We start from the raw sequence: 22,431 nt of genomic DNA on the forward strand, positions 1-22,431 counted from the left end.
TTTTCTGAACCCTTTCAACTTTTCCAATATCCTTCTGATAGGAAGGAGACCAGAATTGCACGCAATATTCTAAAAGTGGCTTCACCGATGTCCTGTACAGGCGCAACATGACCTCCCAACTCCTGTACTCAATACTCTGACCGATAAAGGAAAGCATAGCAAACACCACCTTCACTATCCTGTCTACCTGTGACTCCACTTTCAAGGAGCTATGAACCTGCACTCCAAGGTCTCTTTGTTCAGCAACACTCCCCGGGACCTTAGCATTAAGTGTACAAGTCCTGCTAAGATTTGCTTTCCCAAATGCAGTGCCTCGCATTTATCTAAATTAAACTCCATCTGCCAGTCTTCAGCCCGTTGGCCCATCTGGTCCAGTACTGTTGTAATCTGAGGTAACCTTCTTCGCTGTCCACTACACCTCCAATTTTGGTGTTATCTGCAAACTTACTAACTGTACCTCCTATGTTCACATCCAAATCATTTATATAAATGATGAAAAGTAGTGGACCCAACACCGATCCTTGTGGCGCTCCACTGGTCACAGACCTCCCGTCTGAAAAACAACCCTCCACCATCATCCTCTGTCTTCTACCTTTGAGCCAGTTCTGCATCCAAATCGCTAGTTCTTCCTGTATTCCATGAGCTCTAACCTTGCTAACCAGTCTTTCATGGGGTACCTTGTCAAACGCCTTACTGAAGTCCATATAGATTACTCGAAAACTAAACATCAACTTTTTGATTCCTGTTTCTCAATTCTCAATTCTCAATTCTCAGTTGGCTGTTCTAAATTGAGCCCCATTTTTCAGTGTGACTTAGTTTTCTCCTGAATAGTGGACACTGTTAATAACTGAAAAGTAGATCTGACAACTTGAGAGTTTTAATTAGAAACTCTTGGTTGAAGTGCATGTAAGTTTGACTGTAGCCTTTCAGTCAAAGTTGTGGGTTCTGAATCCATAATCTTGGTTGATGCTGCTTTCTCGGAGGTGTCATCCTTCCACTAGCTTTTTAAGTTGAGATGATTTGTACCTGTTCCAGTGTGTCTGCTGGACATCTTGCATGTATATTGGTACTGTGGGAAGGAGAAGAGTTGTCTGTGTCTCATCTATTATTTTTAGTAACTAATGACCGTTTTTAAAATAAGGCATGCAGTAGATGTTGTTTTTTTTTATTGTTTGAGGGATCTTTCAAAGTGCAAGGTACTGTTTCATCATCAAGTTGTGGTTCCCTAAGATTTTTGGTTATGAATCCCTATTCCAATTATCAATTTTGTGTGTACCCCTGCAGTTTCTTTTTTGACTACACCTCTAAAGATCATAGATTTGATTTTTAAAAAAAGTTATAGATACACTTGAGGTGCCAAGAATTATTTTTTACTTTTAATGTGATGAATGCATTTGTTTGTAGCATAAAGCAAGTTGGCAAAACAAATACAAGTTGTAGGCTGTTTACAGTATGTGTATGGTGACAATATTAGATTTCATGTTAAAATGCTTGTTAATACTTTAAACATACTCTTTTTAAACCATGCTACAACACTATTATCCCTATTTGAGCCACACTAAAACTAAACTCTACTGTTGGAACACTCTTGAATAGGTTCTACTAGTATTGAAACAAAATCCATCAATCGACCATTCCTCACTTGTACACTTCATGGTAAGGGTCAAGAGTGTGGTACTGGAAAAGTACAGCAGGTCAGGCAGCATCTGAGGAGCAGGAGAATCGACGTTTCGGGCTGAAACGTGAATTCTCCTGCTCCTTGGACACTACCTGACCTGCTGTCCTTTTTTCAGCACCACACTCTCGACTCTAATTTCCAGCATCTGCACTCCTCACTTTTGCCTACTTAATGTTAAGGTCCTAGGGAGTGTTGCTGAACAAAGAGACCTTGGAGTGCAGGTTCATATCTCCTTGAAAATGGCTAATGAAGGAGGTGTTTGGTATGCTTTCCTTTATTGGTCAGAGTATTGGGTGCAGGAGTTGGGAGGTCATGTTGCAGCTGTACAGGATGTTATTTAGGCCACTGTTGGAATATTGCGTGCAATTCTGGTTTCCTTCCGATCAGAAGAATGTTGTGAAACCTGAAAGGGTTCAGAAAAGATTGACAAGGATGTTACCAGGATTTGAGCTGTAAGGAGAGGTTGAAATGGCTGGGCTGTTTTCTCCTGAGTGCAGAGGCTGAGGGGTGTCCTTAGAGGTTTATAAAATCATGAAGGGCGTGGATAGGGTAAATAGACAAGGTCTTGTCCCTGGGGTGGGGGAGTCCAGAACTAGAGGGCATAGGTTTAGGGTCAGAGGGGAAAGATATAAAAGGGACCTAAGGGGCAATGTTTTCACGCAGAGGGTGGTACGTATATGGAATGAGCTGCCAGAGGAAGTGGTGGAGGCTGGTACAATTGCAAGATTTAAGATATCTGGATAAGTGTATGAATAGCAAGGGTTTGAAGGGATATGGGCTGTGTGCTAGGTTAGGTTGGGATATCTGGTCATCATGGGCGAGTTGGACTAAAGGGTCTGTTTCCGTGCTGAACGTCTGTGACTCTTTTGTATCTCCCTCAGGAGGTTTGTCAGACTCCAGGGCCCCACTTTTGGATCCATGAGGTTACTTAATAACGTCAGAGTTATTCATTGCATGCAAGATGCATTTAGATGTTTGGGATGCATGTGTTGTGTAAATACTTTTTTTTCTATATTTTGTCACTTCCAGTTTTACTATGTCAAATAACACTCTAAATGTGTTCTTTCTTTAGACAAAAGTAAAAGGGTAAAAATGAAGATTCAGCAAATGATGGATGTTTCAAGGGTAAGAGGGAAATTGTGTGTGTGTGTTTATTTAGGATGGCAGCTGTTTCTGGATGTATGGGAGTGTTACATTCAGTTCCTGAGGTTTCTCTCACAATGCAATTTGCACGCACCAATGTCTGCAAACAGTTAAAGTTTATTAAAGCCTGTGCAAGCTAGGTGACCGCCTTTGACTCCCTTTGCAGGTGTGCGAAGTCGAATCAAAAGAGGCCCAAAATAAAGAAAACACATCCCCTTTGTACAGGTCAGTTGGTAATGCTCACAGATACTCTGGCCACCACCAACCTCCCATCCCCCATCATAACCACATACCATCCCAGGTACAAGATAAGATGAGGCCATCCTCTGAAATAATGTAAATGCCCTAATCCTGGGGAATTGTTATGCAAACGATTTCTTGACTCTGTGATTCCCCAAGGCAATTTTGGTGTGAAAAGCTTTAGTATTGGAAGATGGCTATGAAAGCATTGGAAGGGTCTGAATGAGAGTTTAATTTGGTGTTAGCAGCAGAAATGGCTGTCCAAATGAAGTGTGAGTCATCTACATTCTTGTATGAATGTCACCCCCCACTTCCAGAATGTGTAGCTTCTGGAGAAAAGCAGTATACTTTAACCCTTTAACATTACATTAATGTCCAGAGAGAGGGTACAGTTTAATCTTTTAACATTACAGGAGTGTCATTCTCTCTTCAACTTAAGGTACAAACCACCTTGAAAATTGTTGAAGAAGAAAAAGACCATTTCCAAGCCAAGCTGACAGATGAAATAAAAGCTAGACATGAACTGGAAGGTAAGATATGGTTCTTGTAGACGTTAGAGTAAAAGTTTGATGCCCAAACAATTTTGGGGTTGGTGGAGGAAGGGCAAGATGCGAAATTTGCACAACATGGTTCCCATTTATTCGCAGAGCTGAGGCTAGATGTAACCTCTTTGTCATTTCAGCTCTATTCGGCTAACTCGACAAGAGAATTAACAACTTTCTGTTCTGGTACCCACTGAAAAGGGTTTGTCTTATACTTATGGAGGGAGAACTTCTGATTGAAATTGCTCTATAATTTAAAATCTACACCTGATTTATCGACTAGTATTTTTGGGAATTATATCCATCATTTCTTCAATCTCTGTGAGCATCTTAATTCAGTGAAACTATATCACTTCCAATTGACTATAGGTAGGTCTGTTTGTCCAGAAAAAGAAGAAAAATCACTGAAGTGACTAATCTCTCCTACACATTGGTGAGAGAAACCAACAGGTGGACAATACTATAGTTGACTAGTCTCATGTTGATGCAAAACAATTTTGTCAGCAGCCTATAATAGATCTGATTCCAGCTTTCCTTGAACATTTCCCAGGTGTCAGTTACGCTACAGGCCTGCATGGATCCTGGATTAGGCTGCCAGCTAATTCTACATAAGAATAAAGATGAAAAGCAGGCAATGACCTCCTTACCATTCTTTTTTTAGTCACTCATGGAATTTGGGTGTCTCTGGCTAGGCCAGCATTTATTGCCCAGATGGCTTTAGGAATCAACAATGTGGCTGTGGGTCTGGACTCATGTGTAGGCCTGGCCAAGTAAGGGTGGCAGATTTCCTTCCCTCAAGGATATTCGTGAACCAGATGAAGTTTTCCGACAATTGACAACAGTTTCATGGTTACCATCAGACCCTTAAACCTAGATTCTTTATTGACTTCAAATTCCACTGTCTACCATGGCAGAATTTGAACCCAGTTCTGGAACATTAGCTGAGTTTCTGGATTACTATTCTAGTGATAATACCCACTAGGCCATTGTCTCCCTAAATGTAATTTCTTGAGAGGAAAAAATAAATTGTAAGCCCAGGCCCACTGGAAGGGTAGTGAATCTTTTTTTCAAAAATAGCTCTTTCCTACATCCTTCAACCATTGAAGCCAGTCAAGATTTCCACTGTTGCCAAGAGCTGTGCATCCTGTGAAAAGATTGCGATGATGAAAAAGATAAAGTAACCTGTCAAAACTAACCCCACACATTTAATTCACCTTCTTCATCTAGAACAAATTAAGCAGCTTGAACACAACTTTGTAGCGACTACAACAGAGAAGTCGAGGCTTGAGAATGAATTTAAAACCATGCAACAGAAGCTGGAGATCCTGTCTGAGCTCTACCATCAAAAGGAGATGGCCCTGCAGAAGTAAGTCGCTGATTTGCTTAACAGGAGCTTGCCTTCACACTAGAGGAATGAGGGGCAAATTTGAACTGTTTGCTTTTGCCAGGCTACTTGCGTGTTTGTTGTATTACATGTGTCTACTGTGGCAGAGAACATCATTTTAAGGTGAGTTGGGTAAATACTTATAAAGGAAGGATATAAAAGGATGCAGAGCAATAGAATTAGATGTGTTAACTGAAATGTAATTAGTATCCACTCTGTTCAATGGCTTCTGTTATTTCTAGCATTGAAATTTCTACCTATGTTCACAGGGATTTGATTTAAAAAATGGAGAAGACTTATTTATTGAGTGACCTAATGACAAAGAACAGTTTTTGCCTTCCTTTATGAATATGTTCTGACAAAAGAAATAGCTGTCACCAGCACAGTTAGACTGATTTGAGAGTTAGGACGCAAAATGAGAAGCTGAAAGTCCTAGAGTTACTGAGCTGAGCAGTGTACGTTTGAAAATCTGACTTGAAATTTTGATGTTTCCATTTCAGTTTCACTGACCTGCTGTGTACTCATTCTTTTATGTTCTGAGGGAAGGACCCTAAGCATTAAATCTGATTTCTCTTCACAGATGCTGCCAGACCTGCTGAGCTTTTCCAGCAACTTCTGTTTTTGTTTCTGACTTAAAACATCCACGGTTCTTTTGGTTTTTCTTTCAAGTTTTAACTTCTGAACTGAATTGTTGGATGGAAAGGAAACAGAAATTGACTAACTTACTGCTGGTAACAGCCTCATGTTCTAATCTGATAAGATTTAAAGTTGGAAGCAGCAATGCTGATTTTGAGAAGTTTTGCTGAATATTATCTGCTTAGTCGTGAAGTAATCATGCAGTCACATTATCATTCAGGAAGTTAGTGATAAGGTGGAAAAGCTAACGGATGGCTAATCGCTATATATGTGACAGTACAACGAAGAAAGAGGTGCAGCAGCCCTGTTGTGAGATACTGGTTTGTATTTCCAATACATTCTTGCTAAATTCTCACAATTAGCCAACCTGTGTAGGAAAATGACAAACTGAGGAACGTGTTGTGCCATGTGACAGCAACACGTCTGTAGCCAAGTTGCTTGGGGTGATCAAGCATGAGGAAATGGAAGAAAATAAGTGGGATTTCATAACCATGCATGTTTGACAACCTCTTGTTAGGTTGATGAAACTCTGCACATATCTAGTAGTATTGACACTATTTACTGGACCCCATATTAACGAATATTTAAGCAAGCAGGTTGACTGTAAAAATTGACTTGACTTGTATTTCAATTACACCCTCAAAATATTAGAACTATTGTTGAATTTCAGTAAATTACAGTATTGGGAGGTTAGCACCAGTGAGTTCATGGGTAGGTGATGTTTGAGGCACACCTTTCATCCCATACAAATGTTCTAAAATGTACACCGTCCAACAACACACAACGTCTGCTGGAAATACAGTCCCACATGTTCCTCATTCTGTCCACATAGAGGATCAGGTATAGTAGGAACACATTCCCTCTTTCTTCTTGAACTACAAGGCCTAATGTAGCTGCTGTGAATGAAGGCAGGTACCTCAGCAAATTTGAAAATCTATAGGGATCATTCTTGTCATTAGTGTCTATACCACATCCCAGGTATGTCCTGTACACACAAAAAAAAGACACATCCGACCCAGTCAAATTATTATCTCTTCTGTCTACTCTCGACCATCAGTAAAATGATGGAAGATGTCATCAGCAGCGCTAAGAAGCAACACCTGCTCAACAATAACCTGCTTATTGACGCCCAGTTTGGGTTCTGCCAGGGCCACTCAGCTCCTGACCTCATTACAGCCTTGATTCAAACATGGACAAAAGAGCTGAATTACAGTGGTGAGGTGACAGTGAAAGCCCTTTACATCAAAGCTGCATTCGACTGCTTGTGGCATCACATAGCCTGAGCAAAGGGCGGCATGGTGGCTCAGTGGTTAGCACTGCTGCCTCACAGCACTATGGTCCCAGGTTCGATTCCAGCTTTGGGCGACTGTCTGTGTAGAGTTTGCACATTCTCCCTGAGGCTGCATGAGTTTCCTCCGGGTGTTCGGTTTCCTCCCACAGTCCAAAGATGTGTAGGTCAGGTGAATTGGACATGCTAAATTGCCCATAGAGTTAGGTGCATCAGTAGGGAGTGGGGAATGGGTCTGGGTAGGTTGCTCTTCGGAGGGTCGGTGTGGGCTAGTTGGGCCGAAGGGCCTGTTTCCGCACTGTAGGTAATCTAATCTAATTAATACACAGTACAAAAAGGTAATAGAACAGTGAGGAATACAAATGTTACAGATGCAGGGATGGGTCCACAGAGACTGAGATAGATATTATATTTGAAATTTGAGAGCTCCATTCTGAAGTCTAAAAATGGTGGGAAAGAAGCTGTTCTTGAATCTTTTGGTCCATGTGTTTAAGCTTTTGTATCTTCTGTCTGCCGAAAGAGATTGGAAGAGATTATTACCAGGGTGGGAGGGGTCTTTGATTATGTTTACTGTCTTTGTCCTTGTAAGGCAGCAAGAAGTATAGATTGGTTTACATGATAGACTGGGCTGTAGTTTCTTGCGGCTTTGGACAGAGCAGTTGTCATACCAAGCCATGATGCATCTGGGTAGAATGCTTTGTATGGTCCTTCTATAAAAGTTATGGACATGCCAAATTTCCTTAGGTTCCTGAGGAAGTAGAGGCGTTGTTGTGCCCTCCTGACCATCGCATCAGTGTGGGTGGACCAGGACAGATTGTTAGTGACTGTCACTCCTTAGAACCCTCTCGACCAGCTCCACCTCTGCTCCATTGATGTGGATAGGTGCTCTCCACCTTCTTGAAGTCAGTGACCAGCTCTTTTGTGTTGCTGATGTTGAGGGGGAGATGGTTATCTTTACACCATACCACCAATAACACTTTCTTTCCTGTATTCCACTTTGTCATTAAAATCTGGCCTACAATAGTCATGTCATCAGCAAACTTGTAGAAGGAAATGAATCAAAATTTAGCCACACAGTCATGAGTGCACAGGGAATTTAGTAAGCGGGTGAATACATATCTTTGCAGGGAACTGGTGTTGAGTGTCTGAGAGGAGGCGCTGTTGCCTATTCTCACTGATTGTGGTCTGTGGGTCAGGAAGTCAACGATCTAGTTGCAGAGGGCAGAGCAAAGACCTAGTTTGGAGGTTAGTTTGGTTTCAATTATAGTGTTGACTACAGCTCTACCTTCAGTGTGCCGGAACTTGGCACAGATACCCTTTTCATTCAGATGTTCCAGGGATGAGTGTAGGGCCATGGAAATGTCATCTGTCATATGCTGTGGTTGTTGGAGGTCAGTTATTTCAGCTCCAGTAAATCTCTGCAGGAGTTAGACAATGTTCAGCACCATTCGTAACTCCTTGAATACTGAAGCAGTCAGTGTTCAAAGACGAGATCTGGCCAATGTCCAGGCTTGGGTTGACAAGTGGCAAGTAACATTCTCGCCACACATGCCAAGCAGTGATCATCTCCAATAAAGAGACAATCTAACCATTCCCCAGTGATACTCAGTGGTGTTACCACTACTCAATATCAATGTCTTTGGGGGTTACCATTGACCAGAAACTCAACTGAACTTCTCACACAAATAGTGGCCAAAAGAGCAGGCCAGAGACTAGGAATACTGCAGCGACTAATTCACCACCTGACTTCCCAAAGCCTATCACTGTCTACAAGGCACAAGTTTGAGTGTGATAGATTACACCCAACTGCCTAGATCAGTGCAGCTCCAGCAAAATTCAAAAGCTTGACACCATCCATGACAAGGACAAAGTGAGGAGTACAGATGCTGGAAGAGTCAGAGTGTGGTGCTGGAAAAGCACAGCCAGTCAGGCAGCATCTGAGGTGCAGGAGAATTTGTTTTGAGCATAGGCCCTTCATCTTTCCTGATGAAGGGCTTGCGCTTGAAATGTCAGTTCACTTGCACCTCAGATGCTGTCTGACCGGCTGTGCTTTTCCAGCACCACACCCTTCAACCATCTGTTAAAAAGTTGCCTGCTTGATTGGCACCACATCCACTCCCTCCACTACTGATGCTCAGTGGGGGCGGCATGGTGGTTCAGTGGCTAGCACTGTTGCCTCTCAGTGCCAGGGACCCGGGTTCAATTCGCGCCTGTGTGAAGTTTGCACATTCTCCCCGTGTCTGCGTGGGTTTCCTCCAGGTGCTCTGGTTTCCTCCCACAGTCCAAATATGTGCAGATTAGGTGAATTGGCCATGCTAAATTACCTGTAGCGTTTGGTGGGTTAGTCAGGGGTAAATATCGGGGGGTGAGTTTCTCTTCGGAGGGTTAGTGTGGACTTGTTGGGCCGAAGGGCCTGTTTCCACACTGTAGGTAATCTAGTAGCAACAGTGTGTACTATCCACAAGATGTACTGCAGAAATGCACCAAAGATCCTTAGACAGAACTTTCCAAACCTCTGATGGAAATCAACTTTTTTTTCAAATTTGAAAGAAAGCTGTAATGAGATCAGGAGCTGAGTGGTCCTGGGAGAACCCAAACTGGGCATTAATGAGGTGGTGCTCAATGATGGCACCTTCCATCACTTTACTGCTAATCGAGAGCCGACTGATGGGGTGGTAATTTACCAGGTTGGATTTGTCCTGCTTATTGTGTACAGGACATACCTGGGCAACTTTCAACGTTGCTATCTATTACTCCCTTGCCAACCTTCGTGCTTCCTTGAAGTGTTGTTCATCATGAAGGGCGAAGGATGAAGGGAGGACGATATTTGGCAATCAGGTGTTTCCTTGCCAATGTTTAATCTGAAGACAATGAAACGACTTCAGGTCCAGAGTTCCTGTTTAGGATTCCTATGGCAACTGTATACCACTTGCAATACCTCTGCTGGGTCTGTCCTGCTGGTGAAACAGCAAGTGTCTAGTGATGGTGGTGTCTGCGGTTATTCTGTGGGTAAGATTAAGTCAGGCTTTGCTTGATTGGGAGAGCTCTCTCTCAGACTAATTTTGGCACTGGCCCTTAGATGTTAGTCAGAAGGATGTTGTGGAGTCAACAACGCTGTTTCTGCCATTGTCTTTACCAATGTTTAAGTCAGTGCTAGGTGAGGTCTGTTTCAATTTATTGAGGTTTCATAGTGCTTGATGAACTGAGTGGCTTGCTAGGCCATTTCAGAGAGCAGTTAAGAGTTACCCTCATTTGCTGTAGGTCTAGGATCACATGTAGACCAGACCAGGCAAGGATGGCAGATTTCATTCCTGCAGGATATTGGTGCCGATTTTGTTTTTGAAAACCGTTGTGATCATTGGTGGCTTTGTGCCCTTTTTATACCAGAGTATAACCTGTTTACTATTTTCTACCCTTTTATAGGAGGTTGACTCAAGAAGAGTGTCAGCGTCAAGAGAAGGAACTGAAACTATCTGCAGCCGATGAAAAAGCACTCCAGGCTGTGGAGGAAGTGAAGATGTACAAGTCAGTAGTTATATTATTTTCATCTCACGGTGGGATGCCCCATAGTAATCTCATAAATCACAACCGTGAATTATCTCAAAATGCTTGTAGCCAATTAAGAACTTCTTGAACTGTAGTTACTTTTATGTGAGAAGGACAACAGCTAATTAAGCAGAACCAGCTCTCATTCACAGCAGTGAAGTAAATGACCAGTTAATCTGCTTTAGTGAAATTGGCTGAGGGGTGAAAATTAGGAAGACCCTGGATACTTGCTATGGCTGTTTTGCACCAACCTGGGAATGTATGTGGGGCCTCGGGTCTTACCTGAAAGAGGCCATTGAAATATGTTCAAGTGTCTGGAATGCGCATGAACTCTAAACTTCTGATTTATGATTAAAAGGCACCGGAGACTGCTCATTCGTTTTAGTGCAAGTGTTTATTAACAGCGTTTTTAGTAGTAATGGTATCCACTCTATTTTAACTAGACATGATGTATTGCTAGTTTTGGTGCACATTAAAATATTTTGTTGCCATTAGTTTGAATTGGATTATCCCTTTTGTGCTTTTGCATTAGGAAACAGCATTGTTTGTTTAGAGCTGAGATTAGGATCGGAGATTTGAGAGGTTCTTGGCTACATCACATGTCGTATTATTCTACACTGCAGTGCCTTGTAGTCAAAAGCAGTCACTCTGCAACTGTGATTTCAAATTGTATGCAAAGATAAATGTATCCGTGTGTCTTGATATTTACATTAATGCTTTCTTTTTAACTGAATGAAATTTGGAGTGAAGTTTGAGACCCAGTTCAGTAGATGTCAAATTTAACACGTTTCACCTAATCCTAGTTACAATTTTGACATGATAAAAGGGGAGTTAGAGTTGATGAGGAAAAGCTGATGAGGGAGGCCATTTGATTTTAACTACTTCATCTGTCCAGGTATCATCCATTTGCTCCCTTTGTTTCCCTACCCAATATGACACTATTGACCTTGTCTATTACGTGATTCCATTGTCTTTTTGTTTCCATGAATCAAGCTGGAAACATGTTTCACTTGTGGATCACTCCATGTGTAAGGGGAAAAGACCCTCTCCCTTTCATCAGTTTGAATTGTGATGCTACTTTTGGTTCAGATTGCAGTGTAGAGTGTTATATTCACCTTCGTTAGCACTGCTGCGCCTCAGCGCCAGGGACCCGACTTCAGTTCCCACCTCAGGCAATTGTCTGGTTGGAGTTTGCACATTCTCCTAATGTCTGTGTGGGTTTCCTCCGGATGCTCCGGTTTCCTCCCACAGTCCAGAAATGTGCAGATTGGGTGAATTGGCCATGCTAAATTGCCCATAGTGTTAGGTGTAGGGGAATGGGTCTGGGTGGATTGCTCTTCGGCGGGTCGGTGTGGACTTGTTGGGCCGAAGGGCCTGTTTCCACACTGTAAGTAATCTAATCTAATCTGATCAAAACTTCCTCAGGTTTTACTCTCTGCGCTTCTAATTCTGGGTTTTTATTTTCTGATTTCAATGTGACCATAATTGACATGCCTCCAACTGCCATGCCCAAAACACACTCAATCCCTCTCTAAGCCTCCTTTACAACTTCTTAAAACCTGCATCTTTGACTAAGCTTTGTCATCTTCCCAAATATCTCCTTAGCTTTGCTCAGTATCAAATCTTGTTTGTTTACAACCCTCTGAAGTATCTTGGTTCATCTCACAACATTAAAGATGCTATCTAAAGTTGCTGTTCCACTGTGTTGCTTCTGCCTCTGAGCCTAATAGATTTTGTTCATTCGCACCCAATATTAGAACTATTGAAGTTTATTGAAGCCATGTCCTAGCAATATTGACCTTGCTTTCTTTGACGTTCAATTTGTGAAACTTTCAGCATGTTTTAGAAATTACTGTCCTCTCTATACCCTAAAGCTTTTCATGCTGCTATACTATGCCTGGAACCATTTTTTTCCTATGTACCTTCCCAGCTATGATGCTTGCTTAAACTGAAGAAATTCATTTAGCTTTGCTAATGATCTTTTGTTTTCAATTATTAGACAAAGAATTCAGGAGATGGAAGAAGAGCTGCATAAGACTGAGAGATCTTTCAAAAATCAGGTAATGGGAAGATTGTCCTGGTGGTTCTGTAATATTGAGTGATTATTGTTCAGTCTTAAGACGTCAGGGATTGGGGTGGAAGTAGATATCATTTAACCTGCTATGTTCAAGCAGTGGGGGAAGCAGTTTGTGCTTAGACTGGCAAAAGACGGAGTGCGCAAAATGCGATGCAGCTGGCAGTGGGTTGCTGATTAGTTTGTAGAGGTGTGACCAGTGGTGGATGACAGACCATCAGTCTGGCAACTAACTGGCCCCTGTGAAAGTGAACAAATTATGGATGTTCAGACTGCTTGAAAGGTTAACCTTTTCGGTAAAATGTCTAAAGCCTAAAGAAAACCATTTTACTTTCACCTCACCAGTTGCTGGAAGCTGTGGCCTTTAAATAGTAGCTAAGAAACTTTGCATGAACGTATCAGTGGCTTTAGCCTTTTTTTTGAAGAAGTGAAAAGAGTTTGGAGAAGAAGCTTGGGGTCATACAGCACAGAAGAGGCCCTTTGGCTCATCGAGTCTGCAAAGATCTATCTAAACCCAATTTCCAGTCTTTGGCCCAGAGCCTTAAAAATTCTGATACTTTCAACTGCTCATCCGCATCTCTTTTTAAAGATTTGTGAGGTTTTCTGCCTGTACTACCCTCCCAGGCAGTGCATTCCAGATTGTCACCATCACCTAGTTGAAAATGCTTTTCCTCAAATCCTCTCATTATTTCCTCTTGAACCAAGGGAAACCACTGCTTGCTATCCAACTGTCCATACCCTTCATAATCTTATACACCTCAACAGGTCCCCCTCAGCCTTACCTGCTCTTAAGAAAATAGCCTGAGCCTATCCAGTCTCTGTCCACAGCTAAAATGCTGAGAAGAGCTTGAATTACAGAAAAACCTGGCAAGCAAAATGGTCATCTCCGTGAACTTTCTAGACTGGGGCCATTGAACAACTTTCCCAGTTTTTTTTCTTTTTCACTTAACCTGTAACAATGGATCAGTTAGTAAGCTTCTAGTTGTCACATGTGTAAAATAGATAATAGCCTTAAAAATAAACATGCATTCAAGAAAGGTCAATAGTATTAACAAATGTTTGAGTTTTCTGAGGTAATTGGGAAGAATATTAATTTGAGAACAAATTTCCCAAAGATTTTCCTGAAACTCTCATGGCTCTTGTTCTCATCTTATTATTTTTGCCTTCTTTTGAAGTTACATAATTGTACTGCAAGAAGTTGGATCCTTTAGGAATGACTGAACAGTGTGGATTTCTTTCCATATGTTTTATGGCTCTAGCTAGTGCCCTTTGCTATTACAATGATATTTCTGAATGCATAGTGAAGATGGATTACAGTTCAATCACTTCTGTGTGGAAAAAAAACGCTGCTTTTGTGTTTTTCTCTCTTTAATATAATTATCTATGGTGAATTCCATATGGATCCTTTCATTTCAGATTAACATATTACTGTTGCTGTGTTTTTGTGTAAATACTTCCAAAATTTTTTTTCCAGATTGCTGCACATGAGAAGAAAGCTCATGAAAACTGGGTGAGTGCGGATATTTGAATTTGTTACCCCAAGTCAGAACCATTGTATATAGATTGAACCAATAACTCTAGGTTATATTTTTTGGTTTTCTTTTCAAGAAAGGATTAATCTGTAATAGCTGCTTGGTTAGAGAGATGCTGTTCTGCTTGGATTGTATTTAGCTCCTGTCTAAAATTGCAGTGCATTTGAGTGATATTATCAGAATATGTCCTCCTCTTGACTCCACTGAAATTTATCCAGACAGTTCTGTCACCGTTGCCTAGCCCCCTTTTATTTCTTCCTTTATTAATGACCATGCCTGTGCCTTATTTCTCATTTAGAGTGCAGAAGGAGACCATCTGGCCTACTCCTTCATGAGAATATTCGAATCCTACAGTTGTGTTTTCTTATTTTAAATATGTAATATTTCCCCCAACTACTTACTGTGAAGAATTTCATATTCCAGTAATCATCTGTGGAAATGAATTTCTCTGAATGTTTCCTTACTTGCAATAGAGCATTTATTTTGCCTACTTTATGAAAACTTGATTAAATCTCTTGACCCAGAGAGTGCAGGAGGGCATGCAAAGAGCAGCACCAGGCATATTTAAAAATGAGTTGTCAAGCTGGTGAAGCTACCAAGCAGGAGTAGTTGCATGCCCAACAGCATAAGCATCAAGTGGTAAAGCCAAGCAATCCCATAACGAACAGATCATATCTAAGCTCAGCAGCACTGTCACACCCAGTTGTGAAAGAGGTGGGCAATTAAACTCGTTGGAGGAGGAGGCTCCACAAAAGTCCCCATTCTCTATGATGGAAGATTCCAACATATCAGTGCAAAACGTAAGGCTGAAGCATTCACAAGAGGGCCACTCAGCTCTTAACTGCATTACAGCCTTGGTTCACACATGGACAAAAGAGGTGAGAGTGATGACCATCAACATTAAGGCTGCATTCAATGGCAGGTGGCATAAAGGAGACCTAGCAAAACTGGAATCAATGGATATTTATTCGAGTCATAGCACATAGGAAGATGGTTATGGTTGTTGGAGGACAGTGATCTTAACTCTAGACATCTCGGAGGGAGTTTCCATGTTCAGTGCAACCATATTCAGGTACTTCATCAACAAGTTTCTCTCCATCCTAAGGTCAGAAGTGGGGATGTTTGCTAATGACTGCACACTGCTCAGCACCATTTGTGATTCCTCACTGAAGGAGTCCATATTTGAAATGCAACAAGATCTGAACAGTGTTAAGGCTTGAGATGACAAGTGGCATATAACATTCACACCACACAAATACAAAGCAATGACAATCTCCAGTAAGAAACAATCTAACCACTGCCCCTCGGCATCCATTGGTGTTGCCATCACTGAATTCCCCACTATCGACGACCTTGGGTACCATTATCCAGCAGCTCATCTGGACTTGTCACATAAACACAGTGGCACAAGACCGGTTTATAGAGGCTAGGAATACTATGGTGAGTAGTTCACCTCCTGACTCCCCAAAGCCTGTCCATTTACAAGGCACAAGTCAGGAGCGTGATGGAATATTTCCAATTTGCCTGGATGTGTGCAGCCCCAACAACACTCAAAAAGCTTGATACTAACCAAGACACAGCAGTCCGCTTGATTGGCACCACATCCAGAAGTGTCCACTCCTTACGACATCAGTGCTCAGAGTAGAATATAGTAGCCTTTGTTGTCACATGATAAGTTTGTAATGTCACCTCTCTGCACCATCTTAGGTACAGGATACATAGGTATTGATACTTTGTGTTGTTACAGAATTGTAATAGCAAAAAGAAGTAGACTCGCACAGGAATACAGCGTTTTTAAAAAGTCCAGAATGAGAATAAAAAGTATCTTTAAACTCCTTAAGTTATAATCCTTTTTCACTGAGTCTGAGCCCACCAAGCTTCAGAATACGAGACCTCACGGCCTCCACATACTGGCATCTATCCAGGACCCGTACAACAGAGTGGCCAGGGCTCGCTCTGCTCCCACTCTGGCTCCGTCCACTACTCAGCTCCCAGCTCAGACTGCATGCACTCTGCTGCTGTTCCGGCTGTGACTCGCTTCCAGGACTCGGCCTCTGTTTGTTCTGCTTCCACACGCGGGCTCTGGCCGCGACTCACTCCTGGGACTTGGCTGGCCCTCACTCTGCTCCCGCTCCGGGCTCTGGCCATGACTCTCTTCTGGGACCTGGCCCATGGACTTTCTGCTCCTGCTCATGCCACTAACTGTCTCTCTGTGGCAGGCTGGTCTCAGACTCCGATCTCCATTCCCTCTAACTAAGGGTATTTTAAGACGTTAAACATTTGGGTGTTGGGGGAAAGAAAAACTGCAGCAAGAAGGGGGAAAGAAAAAGAAAAGAAAAGGAGCTAGTGAGGAGAGGAGCTTTGGCTACGTCCTCTCATCCTGCTGTCGTCTTAACTGGAAGTTGTAGCAGTGTTCACTATCTACAGGATTCACCTAAGGTCCTCAGACAACACTTCCAAACCGACTATTACTTCCAACTAGAGCCCAAGGGCAGCAGATATATGGGAACATAACTACCTGCAAATTCCCCTCCAACCATTCACCATCCTGAATTGGAACTATTTCGCTGTTTCCTCACTGTCTCTGGATTGAAATTCTGGAATTCTTTCCCTAAGGGCATTGTGGATCTACTTACAGCACATGGACTGCAATGGTTCAAGAAGGCAACAACAATAAATGCTGACCAGCCAATGACCTCACATGTGCAAGTGAATTAAAATAAAACATTTGATTAATACCACCTGGGTCTGCAGTTACCTACTTTCTGTTGAAATCCTGGATTTAGTCACTGTTTTGGAAACACTCCCTGACTTCCTTTATTTTTAAAGAAAACCCTTTGCTGTAGGCAACACCCTGACCAATCTGAGAATTAAGATTGCCCGTTCAGGGCTTTTGTTGCATCTCCCAGCCACACAACCAACATCTTCTCACGCTCAATAAAATCGTGTCCCTTTTTTTGAAATCTGTCTGTGTGCAAGCTGACAAGCTTCAACTATATTTTAACAATATTTAAGTTCTGTACTGTCAAGCAATATTTATAAATTATACAACTTTTATCACAAATGGTTTAATATTTGTCATTTAGTAGAAACTAGATTATATCAGAATATGCAAGTTAATCTGCATCTTAGTGCCTCAGTTATTAGGCTGCACATGAAGCATTAAAAATTTACATGGACAGTTTTCATTAAAATGTTGGAATAATTTACTGTTGGAAAAGCTGAAAAACTGATGGCATTTTAAAAAAATTCTAATTTTTAACAGCTAAGTGCACGTTCAGCTGAAAGAACGCTCACCGAAGAAAAGCGGGAGACTGCAAATTTGAGGCAAAAGTAAGTAATATTTTTTGTAATTGTCTGCAATGCTTCATTTACACCTCAGATGGATCTGTGCAGCATGGGTATGTTTTGAGTTTGCTAACATAATGAATATGGCAGTGTCTATAGATGTTGCCCATGTGGACCTCCAAGAATGTTTAATGTTACATACAAGAGATTGCTAACAAAATGTGTGGGAATTTTGTGAACTTGGTAATTGTTTGAGCAACAGGAAGCTAAGACTGAGGATAATCAGAATGTATGACTGGAAGCCTGTTTTCCTCAGGTTTCTGTCTTGAGTTCTCTGTTTTGTCGTATTTATCAACAAGTGGAGTGAAGCAGTAGATTGTTGTGCAAACAGGTTTTCAGAAAGCGAACTAAGTTGTGTAGATGTGAACAGGAAGTTACAAAGGGTCACTGATTCATAAAAGGGCAAAACTATGATGGATAGAGTTCACTGTGTGAGATTGTAAAACTGAGGTCATCCACTTCAGATCTGAGAAAGACGACTGAGAATATTTTACTAATGGTGAGAGATTTGGACCTGGAGAAACAGAAATCTGGCTGCCATCAACAAAAATTAATAAGATGCAGAACATAGGTTCAAGGCTTAATGGATGCGAGCTTTTATGTCAAAAATGTTTGAATTTAAAATTGTGCAAGTGATTTTAAGCTGTGAAAAGTGAAGCAACAATGTACAGAACCTTTATCGGACTCCGTCTGAAATCCTACGTTCAGTTTAGACAATAATACTTTTGGAAAGGTCTGTGCATGTGGATGGCCGTAGCATAGATTTACAAGTATGACACTGAGGCTTAAAGGTTTAAATTGTACTGTCTTTGGTAGTATGGTGGTTAGTATCGGGGAGGACCCAAGCAAATGGGGGCAGCACGTGGCTCAGTGGTTAGCACTGCTGCCTCACAGCACCAGGGACCCAGGTTTGATTCCAGCCATGGGCAACTGTCTGTGTGGAGTTTGCACATTCTCCCCATGTCTGCATGGATTTCCTCTGGATGCTCTGGTTTCCTCCTGCAGTCCAAAGATGTGCAGTTTAGGTGAATTGGCCATGCTAAAATTGCTAATAGTGTACAGGGATGTGTAGGTTAGTGCACTAGTCAGGGGAAATGTTGGGGAATGGGCCTTGGTAAGTTACTCTTCAGGGGGTCGGTGTGGACTTTTTGGGCCTAATGGCCTGTTTCCACACTGTAGGGATTCTATGGTTACTTGCCCTTAAACCTAGATGGTTTAACCAAGCTATTTAAAATAATCGAGGGATTCAGCACAAAAATTATAAGAAGAATTTCCTTTGAGAGATGGGAACAAGGCCACATTTTGTACATAACAGCTTTCTGATTCAGGAGTGAAATCAGGATAGAGGAAATCATATGAACATACAAAATAGGACCAGGAGTAGGCTATTTGGCACCTTAAGTTTACTATGCCGCTGGATAAGATTATCTGATTATGGCCCCTCTTTTCCTGTTAACTCTTGATTTTCTCTGAGTTCCTTGTCAGTCAATAATCTGTTTAATGAAACAAAGAACTGTGGATGCTGAAGATCTGCAAGAGAAATGGAAATTGCTGGAGAAACTTAAGCAGGTCTGGCAGCATCTGTGAAGAGAAAAGAGTTAACATTTGGAGTACAGTGACCCTTCACAACTGATAGTAGCTGGGGGAAGATGGCATTTATACTGATAGGAGGAGTTGGGGTGGAGGATAAGGGAGTGAGTGAATAGATGGAGATCAAGCCCAGAGAGAGAAAGATAGGTGAACAAAAGGCTGGCTGATAGTAAGCCACGAAGGAGAAAAGCTGATAATGGGGACAATGAGTTGGTGAAAATGGGCTGGCTCTCCTGAAAGCAGCCCATGTGATGACAGTTCATGGGTTGGTGGGTGGGTGAAGGGCATGGAAGGAAGTGTTCAAGCCCGAAAATTGTTGAACTCCCAAGTGAGTCCTGAAGGCTCAAGTGGAAGATGAGATGCTGGTCTTCCAGTTTATGCTGAGTCTCTCTGGAGCACTGCAGCAAGCCTGAGACACAAATGTTGGCCCGGGATCACAAAGCTGCATTGAAGTAGCAGGCAACTGAAAATTCAGTAATTTTTTGGACAGAATGTAGGTGTTCTATAAAGTGGTCAACCAGTCTGCATTTTGTCTCCCCAATGTAGAGGAGACTAGGTTGTGAGCAGGGAACGCTGTGGACTAGATTTTTTTCTAATAGAATCCCTACAGTGTGGAAACAGGTTATTTGGCCCAGCAAGTCCACACCAACCCTCCAAAGAGTAACCCTCCCAGATCCATTCCCCTACCCTATTACTCTACATTTACTCCTGACTAATGCAACTAACCTACGTATCCCAGAACACTTTGGGCAATTTAGCATGGCCAATTTAGCATGGCCAATTCACCTAACTTGCAAATCTTTGGATTGTGGGAGGAAACATAAGCACCCATAGGAAGCCCATGCAGACACAGGGAGAATGTGCAAACTCCACACACGGTCGCCTGAGGCTGGAATCAAACCCAGTCCCTGATGCTGAGAGTCAGCAGTGCTAACCACTGAGCCACTGTGCTGTAGATTGATTGATTGAAGTTCAGGTAAGTCACTGCTTCACCAGGAAGGTATGTCCAGATAGTGAGGAGGGAGGAAGCAAAAGAGCAAATGTTGTACCTTCTGCATCTGCGTGGGTAAGTGTGAACAATGGAGGAGGAGTGGACCAGCTTGTCCTGGAGGAACGATCCCTGTGGTATGCTGAGAATGGAGAGGAAGGGAACATACATCTGGTGGTGGCAGAAATGGAGGCTCATGATCCTTTGGATGCAGATACTGTTGGGGTGGAAAGTGAGGCCTGGGGGAACCTTTCGCAGTTGTGGGAGGGCAGAAATGCAGAAAATGGGTCAGCTACAGCTAAAGGCTCTGTTAACAATGGTGGAATCCTCAGCTGAGGATAAAGGTGGATCTTTCTGAGGCCTGCGGAAATCCAGAGCACCTGGGAGAATGGAGTGTAGCTCTTCCAGGAAGCAGCGTTTGAGAACCTGTTGTTCAGGTAACTGGGAGTTGGTGTGTTTCTGGTGTATATGGGTGTATATCCTCTGAAATGGAAACCAATATTACTGAAGGGAAGGGAGGAGATGGACCAGTTGAAGGTGAATACATGATGAAAATTGGAAACGAAAATTGACAAGCCTTTCCATTTCCAGAATGAGAGAGGGAAGCAGCGTCTATGATCTGAAAACAGTGAGAGGAATTGAAGGCGAAGTTGCTCAAACTGAGGATGAGTTTGGCCAGGCAGAGGAGGAACGTGATGGGTGGAGATGGTTCAGGCCTACTTTCCAGGAAGAAGTGGAAAGCCCTGAGACTCTTGCCCCTTATTAAACTCCCATCTGCTACTCTGGCTCATTGGTCCATTTGATCATGGTCCCGTTGTACTGTGAGATGATCTTCACAATCCACTACACCATCTATTTTGATGTAGGAATCATTCAAGTAAATCTTCACTGATTCCAATGCAATTACATCCTTTTTTAAAATCAAAATTTTGCACAACTGTAGATGTACTTGCACCAATGCCTGATACCACTTTGGCAAAATATCCCTTTTTAAAATTTTGTCCACTTTACAATAAACAACAACATACCATTTTTCTCTCTGTCTAGCAAAGGAGTATTGGAAATATGGAATTACTGTTCCAGAAGTCAGTGTGCTGGAATATAGCTGTGTAGGTTGTGATTCAGTGGATATAGTATTTTATGAAAGGTAGGTACATGGAATTGAAGTATAAATAAGATATACGCTTATTTCATCACTCATGGATACAGGGGCTTGAATGATATGTACAAAAATATTTATAACAGAATAAGTTGCTTGCATTTTACCATTTCAGGATGATCGAATTGAACCAGAAACTCTCCCAGGTCCAAAGACCTTCGATAATTAAGCCAATGCCAGGTAGACCTGATATTCACGGGCCTCCAGGAGCACCCCCACCCCTTGGGACAGGGCGCAGAGGTAAGGAGTTGTGTGTCTACTCTTGAGCAGTTCTGGGATATTAAGGTTACTTTAGACCAGTTCATCATTTAGTTCTCTGAATTTCCTTGTTTGATATACTTGGTAACGGTCCTTTCTGTTAAATTCACTGAACGGTTTGGATCAATATGTTCATCATGTCACAAAGATGTTTTAAGAAAATGTGTTAATCATGACAACTCTGTAGGTCCCAAAGTATTTCCATCATAATTCAAAGAAAACTCAAATAACTAAAACTTCTTAGAATTTTTCATAGAAGGGTGACTGCATGCAGTACCTTCCCAGTATCCGTCTGCTGAGAACTGCTTCCAATAAATTTATATTCATTTTTAAATAAGGAGATCAATGCTATGAATCATATTTCAGCTGTGATACCACCCAACGCCATAAATAACAGAAGTGTGCCCTCCATATGTTGATGTTCAATCCCTCTCACAATAACAACAGCATTCTATTAGTTTTCCTAATTATTTATTATACCTGCATATGAAGTGTTTTACAATATGTGCACTTCGACAATCAGATCCCTCTGTATCAGAGCTCTGCAACCCCTCAAATTTCGATAATATGCTTTTTTATACTTCTTGCCCAAATGGATAATTTTACATTTTGCTACAGTATTTGCCAGATCTTTGCTTATTAACTAACCTATACAGGTAGCCCCTGCTGTCCGAAAGTAGAGCATTCCCAGGAAACCTTTCTTAAGCCAAAAATGGCATAAAGTGAAGGTGCATGATTTAAATGGGAAAAAGTATCACCATTTTTCGTAAAAGCGAAAATCCTCTTCGGATTCCTGAAAACAGGTACTAATGTAGGTCTTTCGTAAAAGCGAAGTTGTGTAAAGTGAATGCTCAAAAAGTGGAAATACCTGTATCTCTTTGTGGTCTTCTTGTATCCTATTTATAACTTGTTCTATCTATGGTGTCAGGCACATTTAACAACGATACCTTTGGCCCTTTTGATCCAAATTGTTTAGATACATTGTAATGGGATTGAGGCCACAACACCAATTCTTGTGGCACACC

The 22,431-nt window shown here is 41.9% G+C and overlaps 1 protein-coding gene across 3 annotated transcripts in view; it reads left to right on the forward strand.

Moving 5' to 3' along the window:
* The window catches only part of mia3 (MIA SH3 domain ER export factor 3), a 106,230-nt gene that overhangs the window by 63,128 nt on the left and 20,671 nt on the right, over nt 1–22,431 (forward strand). For all 3 annotated transcript variants that reach the window (XM_072550715.1, XM_072550716.1, XM_072550717.1), the window contains 8 exons: nt 2,751–2,803; nt 3,501–3,591; nt 4,831–4,969; nt 10,335–10,436; nt 12,457–12,517; nt 14,006–14,041; nt 17,329–17,396; nt 21,264–21,388. In XM_072550715.1, coding sequence (XP_072406816.1) covers nt 2,751–2,803; nt 3,501–3,591; nt 4,831–4,969; nt 10,335–10,436; nt 12,457–12,517; nt 14,006–14,041; nt 17,329–17,396; nt 21,264–21,388 — 675 coding nt within the window. The remainder of the gene's footprint in view (nt 1–2,750; nt 2,804–3,500; nt 3,592–4,830; nt 4,970–10,334; nt 10,437–12,456; nt 12,518–14,005; nt 14,042–17,328; nt 17,397–21,263; nt 21,389–22,431) is intronic.

The sequence above is a fragment of the Chiloscyllium punctatum genome, chromosome 3 (genome assembly GCF_047496795.1).
Source record: "Chiloscyllium punctatum isolate Juve2018m chromosome 3, sChiPun1.3, whole genome shotgun sequence".
Taxonomy (NCBI): Eukaryota; Metazoa; Chordata; class Chondrichthyes; order Orectolobiformes; family Hemiscylliidae; genus Chiloscyllium; species Chiloscyllium punctatum.